The sequence below is a fragment of the Rhincodon typus genome, chromosome 32 (assembly GCF_021869965.1).
Source record: "Rhincodon typus isolate 14 chromosome 32, sRhiTyp1.1, whole genome shotgun sequence".
In the NCBI taxonomy this organism is placed as follows: Eukaryota; Metazoa; Chordata; class Chondrichthyes; order Orectolobiformes; family Rhincodontidae; genus Rhincodon; species Rhincodon typus.
The window spans coordinates 9,258,273-9,276,270 of NC_063363.1; the positions used below are offsets into that span (position 1 = coordinate 9,258,273).

The following is a 17,998-nucleotide window of genomic DNA, read 5'->3' on the forward strand; positions in this document are numbered from 1 at the left end:
AAATTAGAGTGCATTGGTTTAAGATGAGAGGAGCAAGATTTAAAAGAGACCTAAATGGTAACATGCAGTGCATGGTGTGTGTATGAAACAAGCTGCCAGAGGAGGTGATGGAGGCTGGTATGATTACAATATTTAAAAGGCATCTGGATGGGTATATGAATAGGAAGGGTTGAGAGGGATATGGGCCAAATGCTGGCAAATGGGACTAGATGAGTCTAGGATATCTGGTCAGCATGGATCAGTTGGACTGAAGGGTCTATTTCCCTGCTGTACAACTCTATGACCCTATGACTCTAAGAGATACAAACCTCAAATACCAGAAGTTGAAAATACAGTGACACTACACTCCTGGTGTTCTTTCTAAATATCTACTCCTGAAAACTGTCCCACTGCTACAAGAACTTCACCTGACTTTCCATGTTAATTCATCTTCAAGGGCCTTAATGGTACAGTGATAGTGTCTCCATCTCTGACCCAGGATACCGGGGTTCAAGTCTCATCTGCTCTATATGTATGTAATAATATCTCTGAACAGCTTTGCTGAGAGAAAATATCTACTCCTGAACATTGTACAACCACTACAGGGGAGAAAGGGAGTTGTGTAACTGTACAAAATGTTAATAATGAATTGCAATCCCCAAATTAACTTCCAGCCCCTAAGTTACAATAGAAATTTCATTAAATGTCTAAATGTGCTCACTGGATTTAAATCTGCCAGAAGGTGATTGAGGATAACAGGTCCTGATGTTTTCCAGTACTTTATCAAATGGAGTTGTCATTAAGATAACCCAGAACATGTAGGGAGAAAACAGGGAATGAAAACATTTAATTTAAATAATTGTTATGTTTGGAAATATGCATAACTGCAAGATAATGAACCAATATTGTTGTTCAATTATAAAACCACAGTATATTGTCTTGCAACAATTTTATAGTTATTCAAAATGGACATTTTAAACATTTATATCAAAAACCAGTCATTGCCCCCAAATACACAGTGTCATATCCCGCAAGATAATATCAGTCCTTGGATCTTAATTCTCAATCCAAGAATATGCTAAACTAACAAAGGAACAAACAAGTAACACGTGCACACAGTTTTTAAAGAAACGCAATAAAATCTTAGCAGCCAAGAAATGAAAGGAATGATCAGATGTACGTTTTTGTAACTCAAATAAAATGCACAATATAGTCTGCTAAACAATGCAGCCAACAATGGAAGTTTCACAGAAACCAGCTAATTGCAACTATGGGTTTCCATATGATTATAAGTCCTACAGCAGAAGCTAATGTTGAAATTCTTTACATTACTGGTTAGCAATGGAGGTAGAAGAGATTCCTTTTAAAGTATTTTTGGAATGAGTTTCATTTCCCATCAATTAGTAACAATTTGGTGGATATTTAATCTTGTGCCTGACCAGCAGGTGAATGACAAATTCTGATTGCCACTAAATTCATCATGATTTAGTTTGGAAAGGCAAAAATACCAGGACTTAACATTTGCATTCCTTGGGGACCCAAAACATCTATAAATATCTGCTGTATGCTGCTTCTGCATTATAATATATCTAATCCAGATTATTTGATTTATTTTGTTCACATGTTTTTGAAAATAACGAGATAATTCCAACATTTAGATTGCTCTATGGCTCTTTGAAATGTTACATTTCTCTGCTGCCAATTTGGTAAGACTCATTACCCTCATTGCCTTTCACTAACAGCCTGATCTGTGCTGAAGCAAGGAACAACCTTGTCATAATTTCCTTGTTGTTCCTCAGCAGTAAACTGAATTTTTCATAAGAAAAAACTCAAATGTGTTTTGAGTTGCTCAAGTGTTGGGAGATAGATAGGTTCACATTTTATTTTATTTATTTAACTAAACGTCATTCATTAAGTGATAACATTTTGGCTGTTATTGCAACAGATTGCTGAAATTAATTTGGAGAGCTCCAAGTATTGTTGTGCGATTAGTCCGTAAAAGACTTGGATGTATACATTTTTAAAATTATGTGTAATTAGGTTTACAAACTCTGCATTCAACTTCAGCTCAGACTTCACAACTCCCGGACTTTTACTTGTCAATTTCTGGGATGTCTCACTGACAACCCACTGTCGAGTCTCTTATCAAGCTCCTGGATGAAAATAAAAGAAGGAAATGTATTTTAATATGTTGGAGAACACAAACACAAATGTTTTAAATTTTAAACGTGGTTACAATAATTTAAATTGTGTTTTCCAGGATTTCTGTTGCCTTTGATCAAATGTTGTCTTCAGGAATATATCCAGCCCAATGTAATTTTTAACCTACCTCACAGTACATCCTGGTCTGCAGGAAAATGTCACAAGGAAGCTTTTCTGGAGCCAGTTCTTGTGAATTAGCTTTTTGATCCATCACATTGAATACTCCACATGGTGAAAATTCCTTTTGGATTACAAAAATATATTTAAAATCTCACTGACTTAAACACATTTTGTTTTTAGATGCCTATAAATAAATATGGTTTAAAACCTAGACCTCCGGTAAAAATTCAGAAACATAATTAAGAGTTTATTAATTTGAAAGCTACAAGAAATATTTTTCAGAATAAAAAGCCTGCATTTAAATAAAAAGGTTTAGTTTCCTTTTGTGTGTAAAGTTTTATGTAAAAAAAGTTAGACTTGGGACTAAAACATGCAGGAAATGTATAACAGATGTTTTTTTTTTATTATCCATACTATCTTAATCTCAGGCATTTTGCAAAATAGCCAAAAAGAGTTTCTTTCATTAGGGGCTTCTGATTATTTATTGAACAACAACCAAGAAAAAGATTGGGGAGGAGCAAATTACTGCAGTTGCTGGAATCTGTAGTGAAAACAAAAAGTGCTGGAAATAACAGCGGGTCAGGCAGCATCCATGGAGAGAGAGCGAGCTAATGTTTTGAGTGTAATGAGGAGCCATCTAGATTCAAAACGTTAGCTTGCTTTTTCTCCATGGATGCTGCCTGGCCCACTGTGATCATAAAAAAAAGATTATCCAGTCACCTTTATGACTTGAAGCTCTCAGTCTAGCATTTAAAGCATAGATTATTATAAGTCATGGTTTCCATGTCCTAACTTTTCTTTTTTGAAGTGGTGCCTTGGCATATTGAAAACTCTTGTAAAATCAATGGCTGAATAAGAAATTATTCAGCAGTTAAGTGGCTTGAGAAGAAATTTCAAAAGGCCATTAGTGCAGGGGCATTGTGATGGCCTGGATTACTTCTGCTTTGCCTTTAGAGATTGAGTGTACCTTTGTTTTAATCTGGTTCATTAAAATCTTGGAAAACAATACTACCATTGAAAGAAAAGTGAAAATGTAGCTCTCAGTATATTTAGGAAAATAAAAGATCTGTGTTTGTATCACGATACTGTCTGTTGAAAATGCTTCCAATCTTATTCAACATTTTAGAAAACTACAAGTCATATCTTGGAATGATTTAAACAACGTTGCTCATACATAAATAATCAAAAGCTGTGTTAGTTAACCAATACATTTGTTATTTGCTGGGCCATGGGGAGAGGACAGGGGAGCAGGCTAAGTGGATTGCTGTTCCAACGGACCAGCATTGCCACAATGGGCTAAATAAGTATCCCTTTCTAGATATTTTCTAATCAACCTGTTCAGAGATGTTATTACACATCTCTGGAGCAGGTAGGACTTGAATCCAGCACCCCATCCCCCTCTGGTCCATGGCTAGGGACACTACCACTGTGCCACAAGAGCCCAGGCATCTCCTTCTATAGGATGCTTTGGCACCCGAGTGCCATCTTTCTCTGTGAATTTCATTTTTAAATTTTGACCATAAGAGCAAATAAAATTATACCCAACTAAAACAAAACACCTCTGTATATGATGAGAACGATTGCAATTTTACTTTTTTGGGATCAAAAGAAATTCTCACTAAAATGAAGACATGAAATTGTACCTAGTGCTGGTTGATTGATTTGATTGAATGAAATGTACCTTGTGATGGGCATTTTTCTTTCCGTCAAGATGGCCATAAAAGAAATTCAGAACTTCAGTGTCATTTAGTTCCTCTGCAAGGTCGATGGCATTTCGGCCAATCAGATCCTTTAAGGAAGGAACAGATCTTGTCACACATCAATTGAGATATTCCTCAACCTTCTCCCTTTTACTCTCCCCTTCTTTACTAAAACTGCTGATGGAAGCTGTTTAAGTATCTCTGATTCTTAAACATGTTGCTCACAAAATCTGTTTTCCTGTGCCCAGGCTAGGCATTGTGCTGGCAGATTTTCTGATTTTTGGCTTCTAAACTCTGGTTTTTCAAACCCAACCCTTGCCCAATATCATACATGCACACTTTCCAGTAAAGGTTCCTAGATCTGATCTGTTCTTGTCATTTGGTTTTTATCACTTGAGTTTTTTTTAATTTCAATCATATTTGACACATTACTGTGATTCACAAATTGCTTAGTGGGGAATTAAAATAGTACATGAAGTATGATGCATTGAATACTGCTGTGATGCTAACGTTTAAAGTCAAAGAACAGCTCTTCCACATTCTCATCACAGTGAACTATAACTCACTCCACCAAGTCTAACCTCTTGCACTTGCCGAACTTCCACAGCTCTGACCTTACCTGTGTTTCTTTTCATCTTTATAGGTCTTACATTCTGGAATTCTATCCCACCCCTCTGCCTCTGCACTTCTACCTTCACCTCTAAGTTTTGTTTCAAAACCCACTTCCTCGACCACATTTTTAATCATTTCTTTATGTGGCTCAGTGTCAGATTTTTGCTCATGTGAAGCACCTTGGGCTGTTATTTTATATTAGAATACGTGATATAAATATACTTTGTCATTGCTGTTGTACTGAGCCTACAAACATAAATTGGAAAATGCACACATATGGCACTCTCTAACATATCACTTATATCAGTCATAATAAAGGATTTGATCTTAAAAAAGATTCAGTTTGAATCCAATACTTATTCAGCGATGAACTGCTCTCCCAGCTTCCAACGAACGAGAACTATGAACACAATCGGTGTAGGGCTGAAGTAACCACCATACCTGTGTGCAGAGAGATGATCCCATCCTCAGCAAACATCTCATTCCATCCAGTAGCTGTTCCTTCCTCAACACAAGGAACTTCTTTATGTCATAGTTCATGTCTGAATTCTCAAACTGTTTCATTGTCGTGGCATGAGCCAACACCATACAATGTAATGGAGTCAGATCTTTAGAATAAAAATAGATGATTATTATTCACATCTGCTGGAAGCCACAAAGATCAAAGACGTGAGTAAGATTCATAACAAAAGCAATGCGTGTTTGTGTTCCAGACTAACTGGAAAATATAGTCACTGAAGATGGTGTAATGTACATGGTGTTCATAAAATTTTTGTGCAATTTTAATAATTTGGAATGTGTATACAGTGAGAACGAGTGCTAATTAGCATACAAAAATATAATTCATTAAAGTGCTCATCACTGTTCAAGTTTCAACGTAATCACTAACATTTGAAATATCTTTTTCAGTCAGATTTTCCAGTTTATTGAAAATATTTTGCAGCTGCTGCTTTATGCAATGATACACTATAGTTTTGATCCTGACCCTGTAAATGTTTCTGTAAAACATTCTGAGTTGTCTTCGTATGCTCGTCAGAGTTTTCTCTTATCACATATACATCCAAAGTTCAGTTGTAAAGTTCCACATGCAGCTTAAAAATGTAATAAAAACTGAAAGAACTGTGGATGCTGTAAATCAGGAACAAAAACAGAAATTACTGGAAAAGCTCAGCAGGTCTGGCAGCATCTGTGAAGAAAAGAACAGAAATGTTACCTCTGTTTTCTTCTTCACAGATGCTGCCAGACCTGCTGAGCTTTTCCAGCACTTTGTTTTTGTTTCAGCTTAAAAATGTGCTGTACTCATATAAATAATTAACATCACAATATGTCAATAAAACAAGAATTATTTTGAGCCTCAGAAAGAATGCTCACTAAGGTTTTGGAGTAGATCTGTAGCTTGGGTTGTGGGTGTTGAGGTTGGTTGGCTCGCCGAGCTGTTTTGTTGTTCCGCAGACGTTTCGTTACCGTGCTGGGTAACATCCTCAGTGCAGCCTCTGATGAAGCGTCGGTGTGTTTTCCCGCCTGGTTTTTAAACTCTGGGGTCCGTTGCGATGGATTGCCTCACTTCTGGTTTCCTCCGTAGTGGAATGTATATGGGGTCGAGTTCAATGTGTTTATTAATAGCCTGCTTCGTGGAGTTTTGAACACATTGAACTCGACCCCATATACATTCCATTACGGAGGAAATCCGGAAGTGAGGCAATCCATCGCAACGGACCCCAGGGTTTAAAAAACAGGCGGGAAAACACACCGACGCTTCATCAGAGGCTGCACTGAGGATGTTACCCAGCACGGTAACGAAACGTCTACGGAACAACAAAACAGCTCGGCGAGCCAACCAACCTCAACAAAAAGAATACTTACGATTATTGTCCATGGCATCAATTACGACATCCATTCCATTCATCATTGTTTTCTCTATTACCTGAACGCAATTGATAACGATATTATTGGTGGATAAATACGGCAGGAATGGTAATTACTCATAATCTGAGATGCTCAGATTAACCAGAAGTGGCACTGAGCTCCTTTACTTACATGCAAAACACAAAGAAATCCATTTTCTGCACACAAATGTATTGGGGTTTTTCCAAAATAATCTCTCTCATTGATTTGAGCGCCAAATGAAATGAGGTCATTGACCATCAGGTGCTGATTTCTTTCAGCAGCTAAGTGCAATGCAGTCTGTGGAACCAAATATATTGATATCATTATACAGTACCTTAATGTTCCAATTGATCTGCATAAAAATAATCTCTTTTTCATAACTTTGAAGAATGTGATCTTAGCTTTTAAGAAGTATTATTATTGTACTGTATATCTTTTTAAGTGAATATTTTTACAACTTAATGAACATATTGGCAGGCATTGTTGCAAATAGAACAAGTTAAATGTTACAATTATAGTTAATGTCTGTTTTTATAAAATGGACATAATCTCTCATGTTGTCTTACAAGAGATTTTATTTTGGCTTTGTAAAAAATGACCAACACTTTTTAAACTGATTGTGTCTTGAAGCAGAGCATTGTAATCATCGAATCTAACAATCAATGTAAATTACATGAGTTACTGCAGTTACTCAGCAAAGAACAAATATTTTCTAAAATCCATAACAATAGTTGAGAGTAAATCCAATTGTTATGCATTAGTTAACTTTTGGAAACATTTTGTCATGTTGAAGTCATCGTTAATACAAGGAAGTCCGGGAAAAAAAAATGAGAAAAGTAAAGAACAAAAAAAACCCAGCAACCTTCTTCAAAGTCTTCTCAATACTTACTCGGCCTCTGGCATCCTTTGCATCAATTGTGCCAATGTTTGCCATCCTTAAGGCCAGGCTATACGCCAAAGCTCTCTTTCCCTGAATAACAGCATTATGTAGCATTCTGTTGGAATTTTTAAAAAACATGCTCTGTTACTAATAATTAAACAAGGGAACAAAGCAAAAAAACAAAAATAGATAATGCAAAGCTCTAAATGAAGCTCCTGCTTCTAACTAAAATCTGTGCTATTTTGAGCAATTTAGTCATAATGCAGTTGAAAGTATTTTACTTTTATTTTAAAAGCATTAAATTAATCTCAATTGTGGGTGATTCACTTTTGGATGATTCATTCGAAAAGTATTAAATTGTAGGTGATTTTAATCAGAACCATTATACCTCCTTCTACATCCAATGTTTAAAGGTCAAATACACAAAAGTACAGAAGTATGTTGCATTTCATCGACAGAAATGGCATTCACCTAACGTGCGTTCATTTATAAAGCTCTGAAACACACCTATCACTTGGAAAATCACACAATACCCAGGTTTTTCACCAGCAATACTCGTTTTAAAAAAAGTACTCATTGAAGAAAATGTTTGAACTTTACAAGAAAAAAGGATTGTTTTTGGTGTTGCACATTTATCTGTTAAAGTGTATCGGGACCGGCAACTTCCCTGAAGTTGTTGCTCGTCAATTTCTAATCTGTTCGGATGGATTCTGAATCATCAACATATAGTGCAGCAATGACTGTAATAATTCAGACCATGCCTCTTACCTAGAAATGGCAACAAACATTTCTCAACTGAGAAGCCAGCGGAAGCAAATTTCATTCTAAAACTAAATGATAAGGTGGCTGACCGTTTCCTAAATTTGAAAATAACAGTGGAGTTTTGAAAGCTACGGATGACTGGTTATGGTTAACAATTTTTTACTAACTGTCTCACAACAGCACTGATATAGCATACAGAGCTAAAAGAGCTAAGCAGGTACAGGCATATTAAGATGACATTTGTTAAATGAACTTTTGCACTAGGCTGCATTGCTTGATGATTAGCTGTGTTCTTATCATTTACACTTGTTAAAGTTAATTATTTTTGCTACCAAGAGTGGGATTACGCAGTTGTTCATTCAAAGAGTTGGCACAGGTTGAGTGGGTGATCTCTTGGCATTTTGGATTTCTACCAACAAGGAATGCAGGTGTTGCACTTACGTGTTGCCACTCTCATCCACAGAAAGCAGTTCCTGAGTCGATACATTGCAAAGGCTACCCTCTACATGCTGCAGTTGAAACTGGAAGAAAGAGAAGGCTGCTCCGTCCAGAGTGTGTTGCTGTTGAGAGGTGACTGGAAGGGACTTGCTTTCATTGTGAGAAGATTTGCAATTCTGAATATTGTTCAGTTCAGCTTGGATGAACCATTCTTCCCCAGATGACGGGGAACAAGGTGGAGATTGTTTCTCGACAGTTTGGGAATAGCAGGGCTGACATCTGAAAGTCCCATCTTCTTCAGAGGTGTTTACACAGTGTCGGTATGTGAAAGCCACTGACTGGGTAGGTGAGCTATTCCAACCCTCCGATCTAAAGTGTGAATAAGGTTTAGGAGATACAGATCCCAGATCAGGAAGAGCCACATCATACTCAGAGGAACAACTCCAACCGTTTAGTAAGTTTCCTTGGCTTGTTTGCAGCTGTTGGTTGCCATAGTGTGAACCCCAGAAACTGACAGGGCTGCTGGTGTAGGGGTCCTCCTGCCAATCCATGTTCTGTATTGTTTGATATGGGCATGCTTCATTTTGCTTCAAATCAGTCTCCAAGACTTCTACCAAATCTTCCAGGAGTTCTTCAAAATTCCTTGGTGGGAACGCATTTGATTTTTTTATCTGGATAAAGGAAAACAAAAACAGCAAGTTGTGAAGAGTTTTCATCAATTTGTAGAAATCTGTAACAATCACCTACTAATTTCAAGTTGCCCTTAACATCCTTAAAATCAGCAACTTAAGCAAATTATGTTATAAATATGGATCTGGAAGCTACGCTACGCAATTCCATTACATGAAAAGTAGAATAAGCTGAGTCTAGTATTCCATTCAAATAGCAACTATAGCAGCTAGTTCCACCACAGGAATTCAAGTATTTTGTTTTAGCTTAACAGCAATTGGGGTTTAAAGTCGGTGCTAATTTTTCAAAAAGAAACCACAAAACTGTTGAATTGTCACCAAAACCCAACTGATTCGTCAATAGCCTTTAGGGACAGAAACCTGTTGGCCTTACTGAGTCAGGTCGATGTATGACTTGAGTCCAACATCAATGTGGTCATCCATTGACTGCCCTTCAAAGTGATCCATCAAGTCCCTCAACTGTGTCAGACCCTTAAGGAGAAGCAAACCTACCACTACCTCCCCAGGGCAACCAGGGAGAGGCTTTCAATGCTGGTCTTGCTCTCATTTCCAAATGGTAAATTATAGGAGCCTAACAGTGCTTACCCGTGAGCTCCACTTAGTCGCATATCCAGTCTCTCGGACCACCCGTCTTCTCACTATAACAGAGCCATCAACAAACATGTAATGCACAATGCTTGATATATTAAAGAAAGGACATTTCAATGTAATATATAATTTTGCGAAACTTACAATTATTTGATTTGAAGGGCACATCCACCTGTCAAAAAAAAACAAAACATCTTAAAAATCCTCACATCAAACCAGCTTTACAATGAAGATTAAAGACTGAATTTCCGGGTTTGTCAGTCAACCACACTTTTCCTATAGAGTCCAATCTGATTATGCAATTTGCCTCAACCCTCGGAATAATTTATTTCACACTGAGGTTAATCATTCAAGGACTAAACATTGGTATTTTGTCTGTTGAGAAAAGGACCTGCCGTGCAGATGTAGAGGGCTTATTCCTCATACCTGGTCAATATCTGGATCTTTTCCTCTGGCTATGCGATAATTACGAAGGAGATCTCGAACTGGGCGGCGGACTCTTACTCCCAAGTATTTCTTCTGACACTTTGTATTCATGTGATTTTTCGAGCCTAAGTAAAATAAAGTTTGATTAAAAACTGGTTCTAGAATTTTGGTACAACTTTTACTTCAACTTCCCGCACCTAGGGTACGTGAGGCAGGCAATGGTGCTTATGTTTGGTGCTGTAGCTGTTTTTCTCCTGGAACATGCCACTACCCAGAAGCTAGGGCTGCAGCTTGAGGCTGACAAGGACACTTGCATTTTCAAAGGGTGTGCAGGTCAATAATCAAACTGGCCAATTTCTTTGGCCATCAAGATCCGAAATAGAACTCAAATATGAAGTTTCTGGATCAACCACAGAGACACTACCCACTGCAGCGCAATACCTCCAGTTCAGTTAATGTTAGCAGTCTGTTGCATCAACTGGAAAGTCATAATCATTTGTATTAATGCTAAAGTTGACAATTTTGGCATTTTAAGAACTATTTCTAGCAGAAACAGCCACATTATCTATTAGTTTGAAACTGTTGAGCTACAAGGAATGTAAAATAAAATAACCATTCCCATAACTTTTATAATACAAATTGCATTTGCAAGTAAATTTTCCCAGGTAAAATAATGCAGTAGCTAAAATGTCTAAGGACAGATTCTTAATCTATAAATCAATCAAATAATCTCCAAAAGGATTCCGAAAAGATGACAACCCTATTGATAATGTTTGTATAAATTCTTCCAGATCTATCTGACCTAATACAGGTGGCATGGCAGCACCGGAGTTAGCACTAATGCCTCATAGCACTAGGGACCTGGGTTTGAATCCAGGCTTGAGCGACTGTGTGTGTGGCATTTGCACATTCTCCCTGTGTCTGCATGGATTTCCATCGGGTGCTCTGGTTTCTTCCCACAGTCCAAAGATGCGCAGGTTAGGTGGAGTGGCCATGCTAAATTGCGCCACAGTAACCAGAAATTTGCAGGCTAGATGGATTAGACATGGTAAATGCAGGGTTATGGGAAGAGGTGGGTCTGGGTGGGATGCTGTTTGGAGGGTCGGTGCAGATTTGATGGGTTGAATGGTCTCTATCGACATGTAAGGATTCTATGAATTAAGCAGCATGATTTCAAAAAGATCTGGGCCTTTTCCAAACTTTTTGCAGGGTTTCTGAGTTCCACAGTTTATGAAGTGCAGCACCTTGTGTTAGTCCAACTTGCTCTGTGATTGCCGATACTGGACATTTCAGTGATATTGATATCCTGGTTATTTCTGATCAATTCGAAGCAAATAGACACCTACACTATTTCAAACAACGAAGCAAAATCTATCTAAAACTCTGATCTCAGGTACAAGCAGAAAGAGTGTGCATTTATACAGCACTGCTCATGACTTCAGCAGTTCCCAAATTGCTTTACAGTCAATGAAGTACTGTTTTCAAATGTTTGCACTTTTACAGTGTAGGGAATGTAACAGTCTTGTTGACCACTGTAAGATCTCACAAACAGCCATGAAATAAATGACCCAACAACCTGTGCTTTTTGTGATGTTGGACAGATTACTGATTTATCGAAAAATCCTCTTGGCAGCAGCTGCTGAACTGTGCTGACAGTACAAATAAAGTAAGTAACCATAATATATAACATACAGACAACCATTAAGCGGTAAAGTTCAGGGCATTGAACTATTATCTACTCAATTTAGTATTTATTCTGGTTTCAGTTGTTAATTTTGTTGTGTATGCAAATATTACAATAAGTTGCTTTCGAATCAGTTCCTGTCAGTTTACACATTTGCAATTTTCACTCCAGAATGCTAAAATCAGATTAAAGCCTACCCTGATCTATTATGCTTCGGAAAACAGAATATTCAGCACCACGTTTCGGTTGATTGCCAAACATTCAACTTTAAGAATGTTTATTGCTCGCATTGTAAATCATGTTTGAATTTGCCACGAATGCGTTAGGAGCCTGCAGTGCCAATCTGAGCAGGAATCTTACCAGTGGGTGCCTCCTTTGCAGCTTCAGGGCTATTTTTGCTGTGCTTCAGGGGTCCAGAGGTACTCGGGCTCGGCTGTGAACAGTCCGCCTCTGTCTTGGCGACCCTCCCGGCTATGGGGGACCGGTTGCTCTTTCGGTAGTAATCATCAAAGTCACTGTCATTGCTGCTGTGATCGTGAAGGCTGTCCGAACTGAGCACTTTGTACAGCATGTTGTGTTCTGGCGCATCCAGTGAGGGGCAATGCCCAGATGTGGCACTGCAAAGACTTGGGCAGCTAAATGCACTTCCCTGCAGTAACCCACGGGTACAGGGAAATTGGAAGCTCTGAGACAGTAACTGATGAGTAACTACTTTTCTTATATACATGAGAAACGGCTCGCTGAAGAGGCGGGATCGTTGACACTAGCACCTGCGTCAATTTCCTGATCATTTCTATACCTGCCTTCAATTTCACCAGTTGACGCAGCTCTGTACACAGGAATTTCAGAACCTCGCCTACTTTCCACGAAAGGAGCTCAAAAGTTACGCACCTGGCTTTGTTTTGGAAATTGGATATAAGAAGATTCTGAATGCACCGTTTCCTTTACCACATTTTTCAATCCAATTTAATAATCACTAAATCCAGAATTCCTTGGCGGTAAAATCTCAACATCATAAAAGTTCCAATAAATCTGTTTATTGACCCTCAGGTTAAAGGTCTCTACCATAAGAGAGCAGTCCTATAGTCTGGTAAGACTTGGCCTTACTTTTTATCGACTATTATTTTCACCCTGATAACTTTTTATTGCAGACTATAGGAATATGTCAGTGTTGACTCAGCAGCTTCTTCCTCCTTCACTCTCGGAATGGGAACATCACCGACGAGACCACCATCCCTAATTGCCCTTGAGAAAGTGGTGGGGAGCTACAGCGGTGTGTACCCACGGCAAGTTCATCATCTGATATTTCCACTCAAGGTATTTTTTTTATGTTGCACGACTAGTCTTGTCTGTGTGGAGTTTGCACATTCTCCCTGTGTCTGTGCGGGTTTCCGCCGGGTGCTCCAGTTCGCTTCCAAACCCCAAAGATGTGAAGGTTAGGTGGATTGGCCATGCGAAATTGTCCCACAGTGTCCAGGGTTGCGTAGGCTAGGTGGATTAACCATGGTTAATGCGGGTTGATGGGCATAGGGTGTGAGAAGTGGATGTGGGTGGGATGCTCTTCAGAGGGTCGGTGCAGACTTGATGGGCCAAATGACCTTCATCTGTACTGTAGGGATTCTATGATTATATGAAGGGTTGGGATATATTCCTTGCTGTGTCTGAGGTGCTCTGGTCTATGCGTAAAGAGTGAATTCAAATAAAATCCTGGAAAACCTCTGTAGGTCAGACAACATCTGTGGAAAGGGATAACAAGGTGGAGAGCTGGATGAACACAGCAGGCCAAGCAGCATCAGAGGAGTAGGAAGGCTGACATTTCTGGCCTAGACCCTTCTTCAGAAATGGGGGAGGGGAAGGGGGTTTTGAAATAAATAGGGAGAGAGGGGGAGGCGGATAGAAGATGGATAGAGGAGAAGATGGGTGGAGAGGAGACAGACTGGTCAAAGAGGCGGGGATGGAGCCAGTAAAGCTGAGTGTAGGTGGGGAGGTAGGGAGGAGATAGGTCAGTCCAGGGAGGACGGAGAGGTCAAGGGGGCGGGATGAGGTTAGTAGGTAGGAGATGGGGGTGGGGATAGGTGGGAGGAAGGACAGGTAAGGGAGGCGGGGACTAGCTGGGCTGGCTTTGGGATGCAGTAGGGGGAGGGGAGATTTTGAAGCTTGTGAAATCCACATTGATACCATTGGGCTGCAGGGTTCCCAAGCGGAATATGAGTTGCTGTTCCTGCAACCTTCGGGTAGCATCATTGTGGCACTGCAGGAGGCCCAGGATGGACATGTTGTCTGCGGAATGGGAGGGGGAGTTGAAATGGTTCGCGACTGGGAGGTGCAGTTGTTTAGTGCGAACTGAGCGTAGGTGTTCTGCAAGGCGGTCCCCAAGCCTCCGCATGGTTTCCCCGTTGTAGAGGAGGCCACAGGCAATACTGGATTTAGTGTAGTGCAATGAGGCAGACTTGATAAAGGAGCTTAAGGTAAAGGAACCCTTAGGAGGCAGTGGTCATAAGATGATAGAATTTACTCTGCAATTTGAGAGGGAGAAGATAGAATCAGAGGTAACGGTATTACAGCTGAATAAAGGCAACTACAGAGGTATGAGGGAGGAGCTGGGGAGAATTGACTGGAAGAGGAGCCTAGCAGGAAAGACGGTGGAACAGCAATGGCAGGAGTTTCTGGGAGTAATTCAGGAGACACAGCAAAAATTCATCCCAAGGGAAAAGAAGCATGGTACAGGGAGGATGCAGCAACCATGGCTGACTAAGGAAGTCAGGGATAGCATAAAAGCAAAAGAGAAAGCATATAATGTGACGAAGGGCAGTGGGAAACCAGAGGACTGGGAAGCTTTCAAAGACCAACAGAGGGCAACAAAAAAAAAAGTAAGGAGGGAGAAGATTAAATATGAGGGTAAGCTAGCCAGTAATATAAATGAAGGCTGTAAGAGTTTCTTTAGATATATAAATGGGAAAAGAGAGGCAAAAGTGGACATTGGACCACTGGAAAATGATGCTGGAGATATAGTAGTGGGGAACAAGGAAATGGCTGAGGAACTGAATAATTACTTCATGTCAGTCTTCACAGTGGAAGACACAAGTAATCTCCCAAAAATTCAAGAGAGTCAGGGGATAGAGCTGAGTACGGTGGCCATCACCAAGGAGAAGGTGCTAGAAAAACTAATTGGCCTGAAGGTGGATAAATCACCTGGACCAGATGGACTACACCCCAGAGTTCTAAAGGAGATAGCTGAAGAGATAGTGGAAGCATTAGTGGTGATCTTTCAGGAATCGCTAGAGTCAGGGAGGGTCCCAGAGGACTGGAAAATCACTAACGTGACACCCCTGTTTAAAAAGGGAGTAAGGCAAAAGACGGAAAATTACAGGCCGATTAGCCTAACCTCGGTCGTGGGTAAGATTTTGGAGTCCATTGTAAAGGATGAGATTTCTGAATATTTGGAAGTGTATGGTAAAGTAAGGCAAAGTCAGCACGGTTTCATCAAGGGGAGGTCATGCCTGACAAAGCTGCTAGAATTCTCTGAGGAAGTAATGAGCAGGTTAGACCAAGGAGAGCCAATGGATATTATCTACCTGGACTTCAAGAAGGCCTTTGATAAGGTGCCGCACAGGAGGCTGCTGAGTAAGATAAGGATCCATGGTGTTAGAGGCAAGGTGCTAGCATGGATAGAAGATTGGCTGTCTGGCAGAAAGCAGAGAGTGGGGATAAAGGGGTCTTTCTCAGGATGGCAGCTAGTGACAAGTGGTGTTCTACAAGGGTCAGTGTTGGACCGCAACTTTTCACTTTATACATTAATGATCTAGATGAAGGAATGGTGGGCATTCTGGCTACGTTTGCAGGCGATACAAAGGTAGGTGGAGGGACAGGTAGTATTGAGGAGCCGGGAAGGCTGCAGAAGGATTTGGACAGGTTAGGAGAGTGGGCAAAGAAATTGCAGATGGTGTACAACGTGGGATAGTGTGAGGTCATGCACTTTGGTAAGAAGAATAGAAGCATGGACTATTTTCTAAATGGGGAGAAAATTCAGAAGTCTGAAGTGCAAAGTGACTTAGAGAGTCAGGATTCTCGCAAGGTAAACTTGCAGGTTGAGTCAGTAGTCAGGAAGGCAAATGCAATGTTGGCATTTATTTTGAGAGGACTTGAATATAAAAGCAGGGATGTACTCCTGAGGCTTTTTAAGGCTCTGATCAGGCCACATTTGGAGTATTGTGTGCAGTTTTGGGCCCCATATCTCAGGAAGGATGTACTGGCCCTGAAGCGGGTTCAGAGGAGGTTCACGAGAATCGTCCCAGGAATGAAAAGCTTAACATATGAGGAACGTTTGAGGACTCTGGGACTATATTCCTTGGAGTTTAGAAGGATGAGGGGGGATCTAATTGAAACTTACAGAATACAGAATGGCCTGGACAGAGTGGATGTTGGGAAGATGCTTCCATTGGTAGGAGAGACTAGGACCCAAGGCACAGCCTTAGAGTAAAGGTAAGACCTTTTAGAACGGAGATAAGGAGAAACTTCTTCAGCCAGAGAGTGGTGAATCTATGGAATTCACTGCCACACAAGGCCGTGGAGGCCAGGTCATTGAGTACGTTTAAGACTGAGATAGATAGGTTTTTGATTATCGAGGGGATCAAGGATTACGAGGAGAAAATGGGAGAATGGGGTTGAGGAACTTATCAGCCGTGATTGAATGGCGGAGCTGATTTGATGGGCCGAATGGCCTAATTTCTGCTCCTATGTCTTAAGGTTTTATGAAAATGTTTCGAATCCCATATGAATCTTCTTCATTTCTGAAAAGTCATACCGGACTTGAAATATTAAGAACAAAAGTGTTGCTGAAGTTGCTGAAAAAGCTCAGCAGGTCTGGCAGCATCTGTGAAGAAAAAAATCAGAGTTAATGTTTCGGGTCTGGTGACCCTTCCTCAAATATTAACTCTGTTTACCTCTCCACAGATATTGCTAGACCTGCTGAGATTATTCAGCATTCTGTGTTTGTTTCAGAATTGCACCATCTGCAATATTTTGACTTGATTCTCTTCTTCTTCAGCTCACTGATTATTCGCAGAACCAAAGTAAAGTGCCATGAAGGTTAACTAGGGGTAAGCTGCAGAGACAGTTGTTGAATCTGTATCTGCTGGAATAGAGATTAAACATCTCCCCTCCCCCTACCGTATCCCAAAACCAGTCCAGCTGGTCCCCGCCTCCCTAACCTGTTCTCCCTCCCACCTATCCCCTCCTCCCACCTCAAGCCGCACCCCCATCTCCTACCTACTAACCTCATCCCGCCCCCTTGACCTGTCCGTCCTCCCTGGACTGACCTATCCCCTCCCTAACTCCCCACCTACACTCACCTTTACTGGCTCCATCCCCGCCTCTTCGACCTGTCTGTTTCCTCTCCACCTATCTTCTCCTCTATCCATCTTCTATCCACTTCCCCCTCTCTCCCTATTTATTTCAGAACCCCCTTCCCCTCCCCCATTTCTGATGAAGGGTCTAGGCCCGAAACGTCAGCTTTCCTGCTCCTCTGATGCGCTTGGCCTGCTGTGTTCATCCAGCTCTACACCTTGTTATCTCTTAAACACTGTGCTGTTGGCTTTAATCAGTTCCACCCACTAGCTATTCAGCCAACTGCGTAACCACACCCTCTCCCAACCCCCGCCTCACCCCACAAAAAGGCACAGTATTAGCATATTATTGAAATACTGCATTAGGATGGTGGAGGGGATTTTTTTAAAAAATAATTTTGCTCCTTACTGTCATTGACCTAAACTACAAACACTAAAAACACAGACAGGAAATAAAGTAAAAACATCTACTTACATGGTGTTGGAAATTCTACTTAACATGCTTAGGTATAGAATAAAGCTCACGTTATTCTGCCACATCAACATTCCTTGAATAACAGTCAGAAAAAAAAACATTCTTCAGTGCAGTAAGGCATCATTTCTGTTCCCAACAACAGCCAACCTCTTAGGTGAGATTAGCAAATAATTTCAAATTATAGTTGATTGCTTACCACAGAGACACACCT

At 40.4% G+C, this 17,998-nt stretch overlaps 1 protein-coding gene across 1 annotated transcript; it reads right to left on the reverse strand.

The window, feature by feature from the left end:
• Positions 1-960: 960 nt before the first annotated feature.
• Positions 961-12,625, reverse strand: zgc:113279 (uncharacterized protein LOC553749 homolog). Its single transcript, XM_048615621.1, has 12 exons — positions 12,328-12,625; positions 10,284-10,408; positions 10,002-10,029; positions 9,855-9,907; positions 8,584-9,251; positions 7,390-7,495; positions 6,651-6,797; positions 6,477-6,537; positions 5,055-5,221; positions 3,983-4,090; positions 2,309-2,422; positions 961-2,132 (listed from the first exon to the last, which is right to left on the reverse strand). Exons 1-12 carry the CDS (start codon positions 12,536-12,538, stop codon positions 2,079-2,081), a joined length of 1,842 nt encoding a protein of 613 aa, XP_048471578.1. The 5' UTR covers positions 12,539-12,625; the 3' UTR covers positions 961-2,078.
• Between the last annotated feature and the right edge of the window lie 5,373 nt (positions 12,626-17,998).

Coding starts and splice junctions, on each gene's coding strand:
- zgc:113279 (XM_048615621.1), bottom strand. CDS start 12,538: ATGCTGTACAAAGTGCTCAGTTCGGACAGCCTTCACGATCACAGCAGC. Junction 10,409..12,327: donor TGCAAAGGAGGCACCCACTG/GTAAGATTCCTG, acceptor TATTTTACTTAG/GCTCGAAAAATCACATGAAT. Junction 10,030..10,283: donor AAGATCCAGATATTGACCAG/GTATGAGGAATA, acceptor TTTTTTTGACAG/GTGGATGTGCCCTTCAAATC.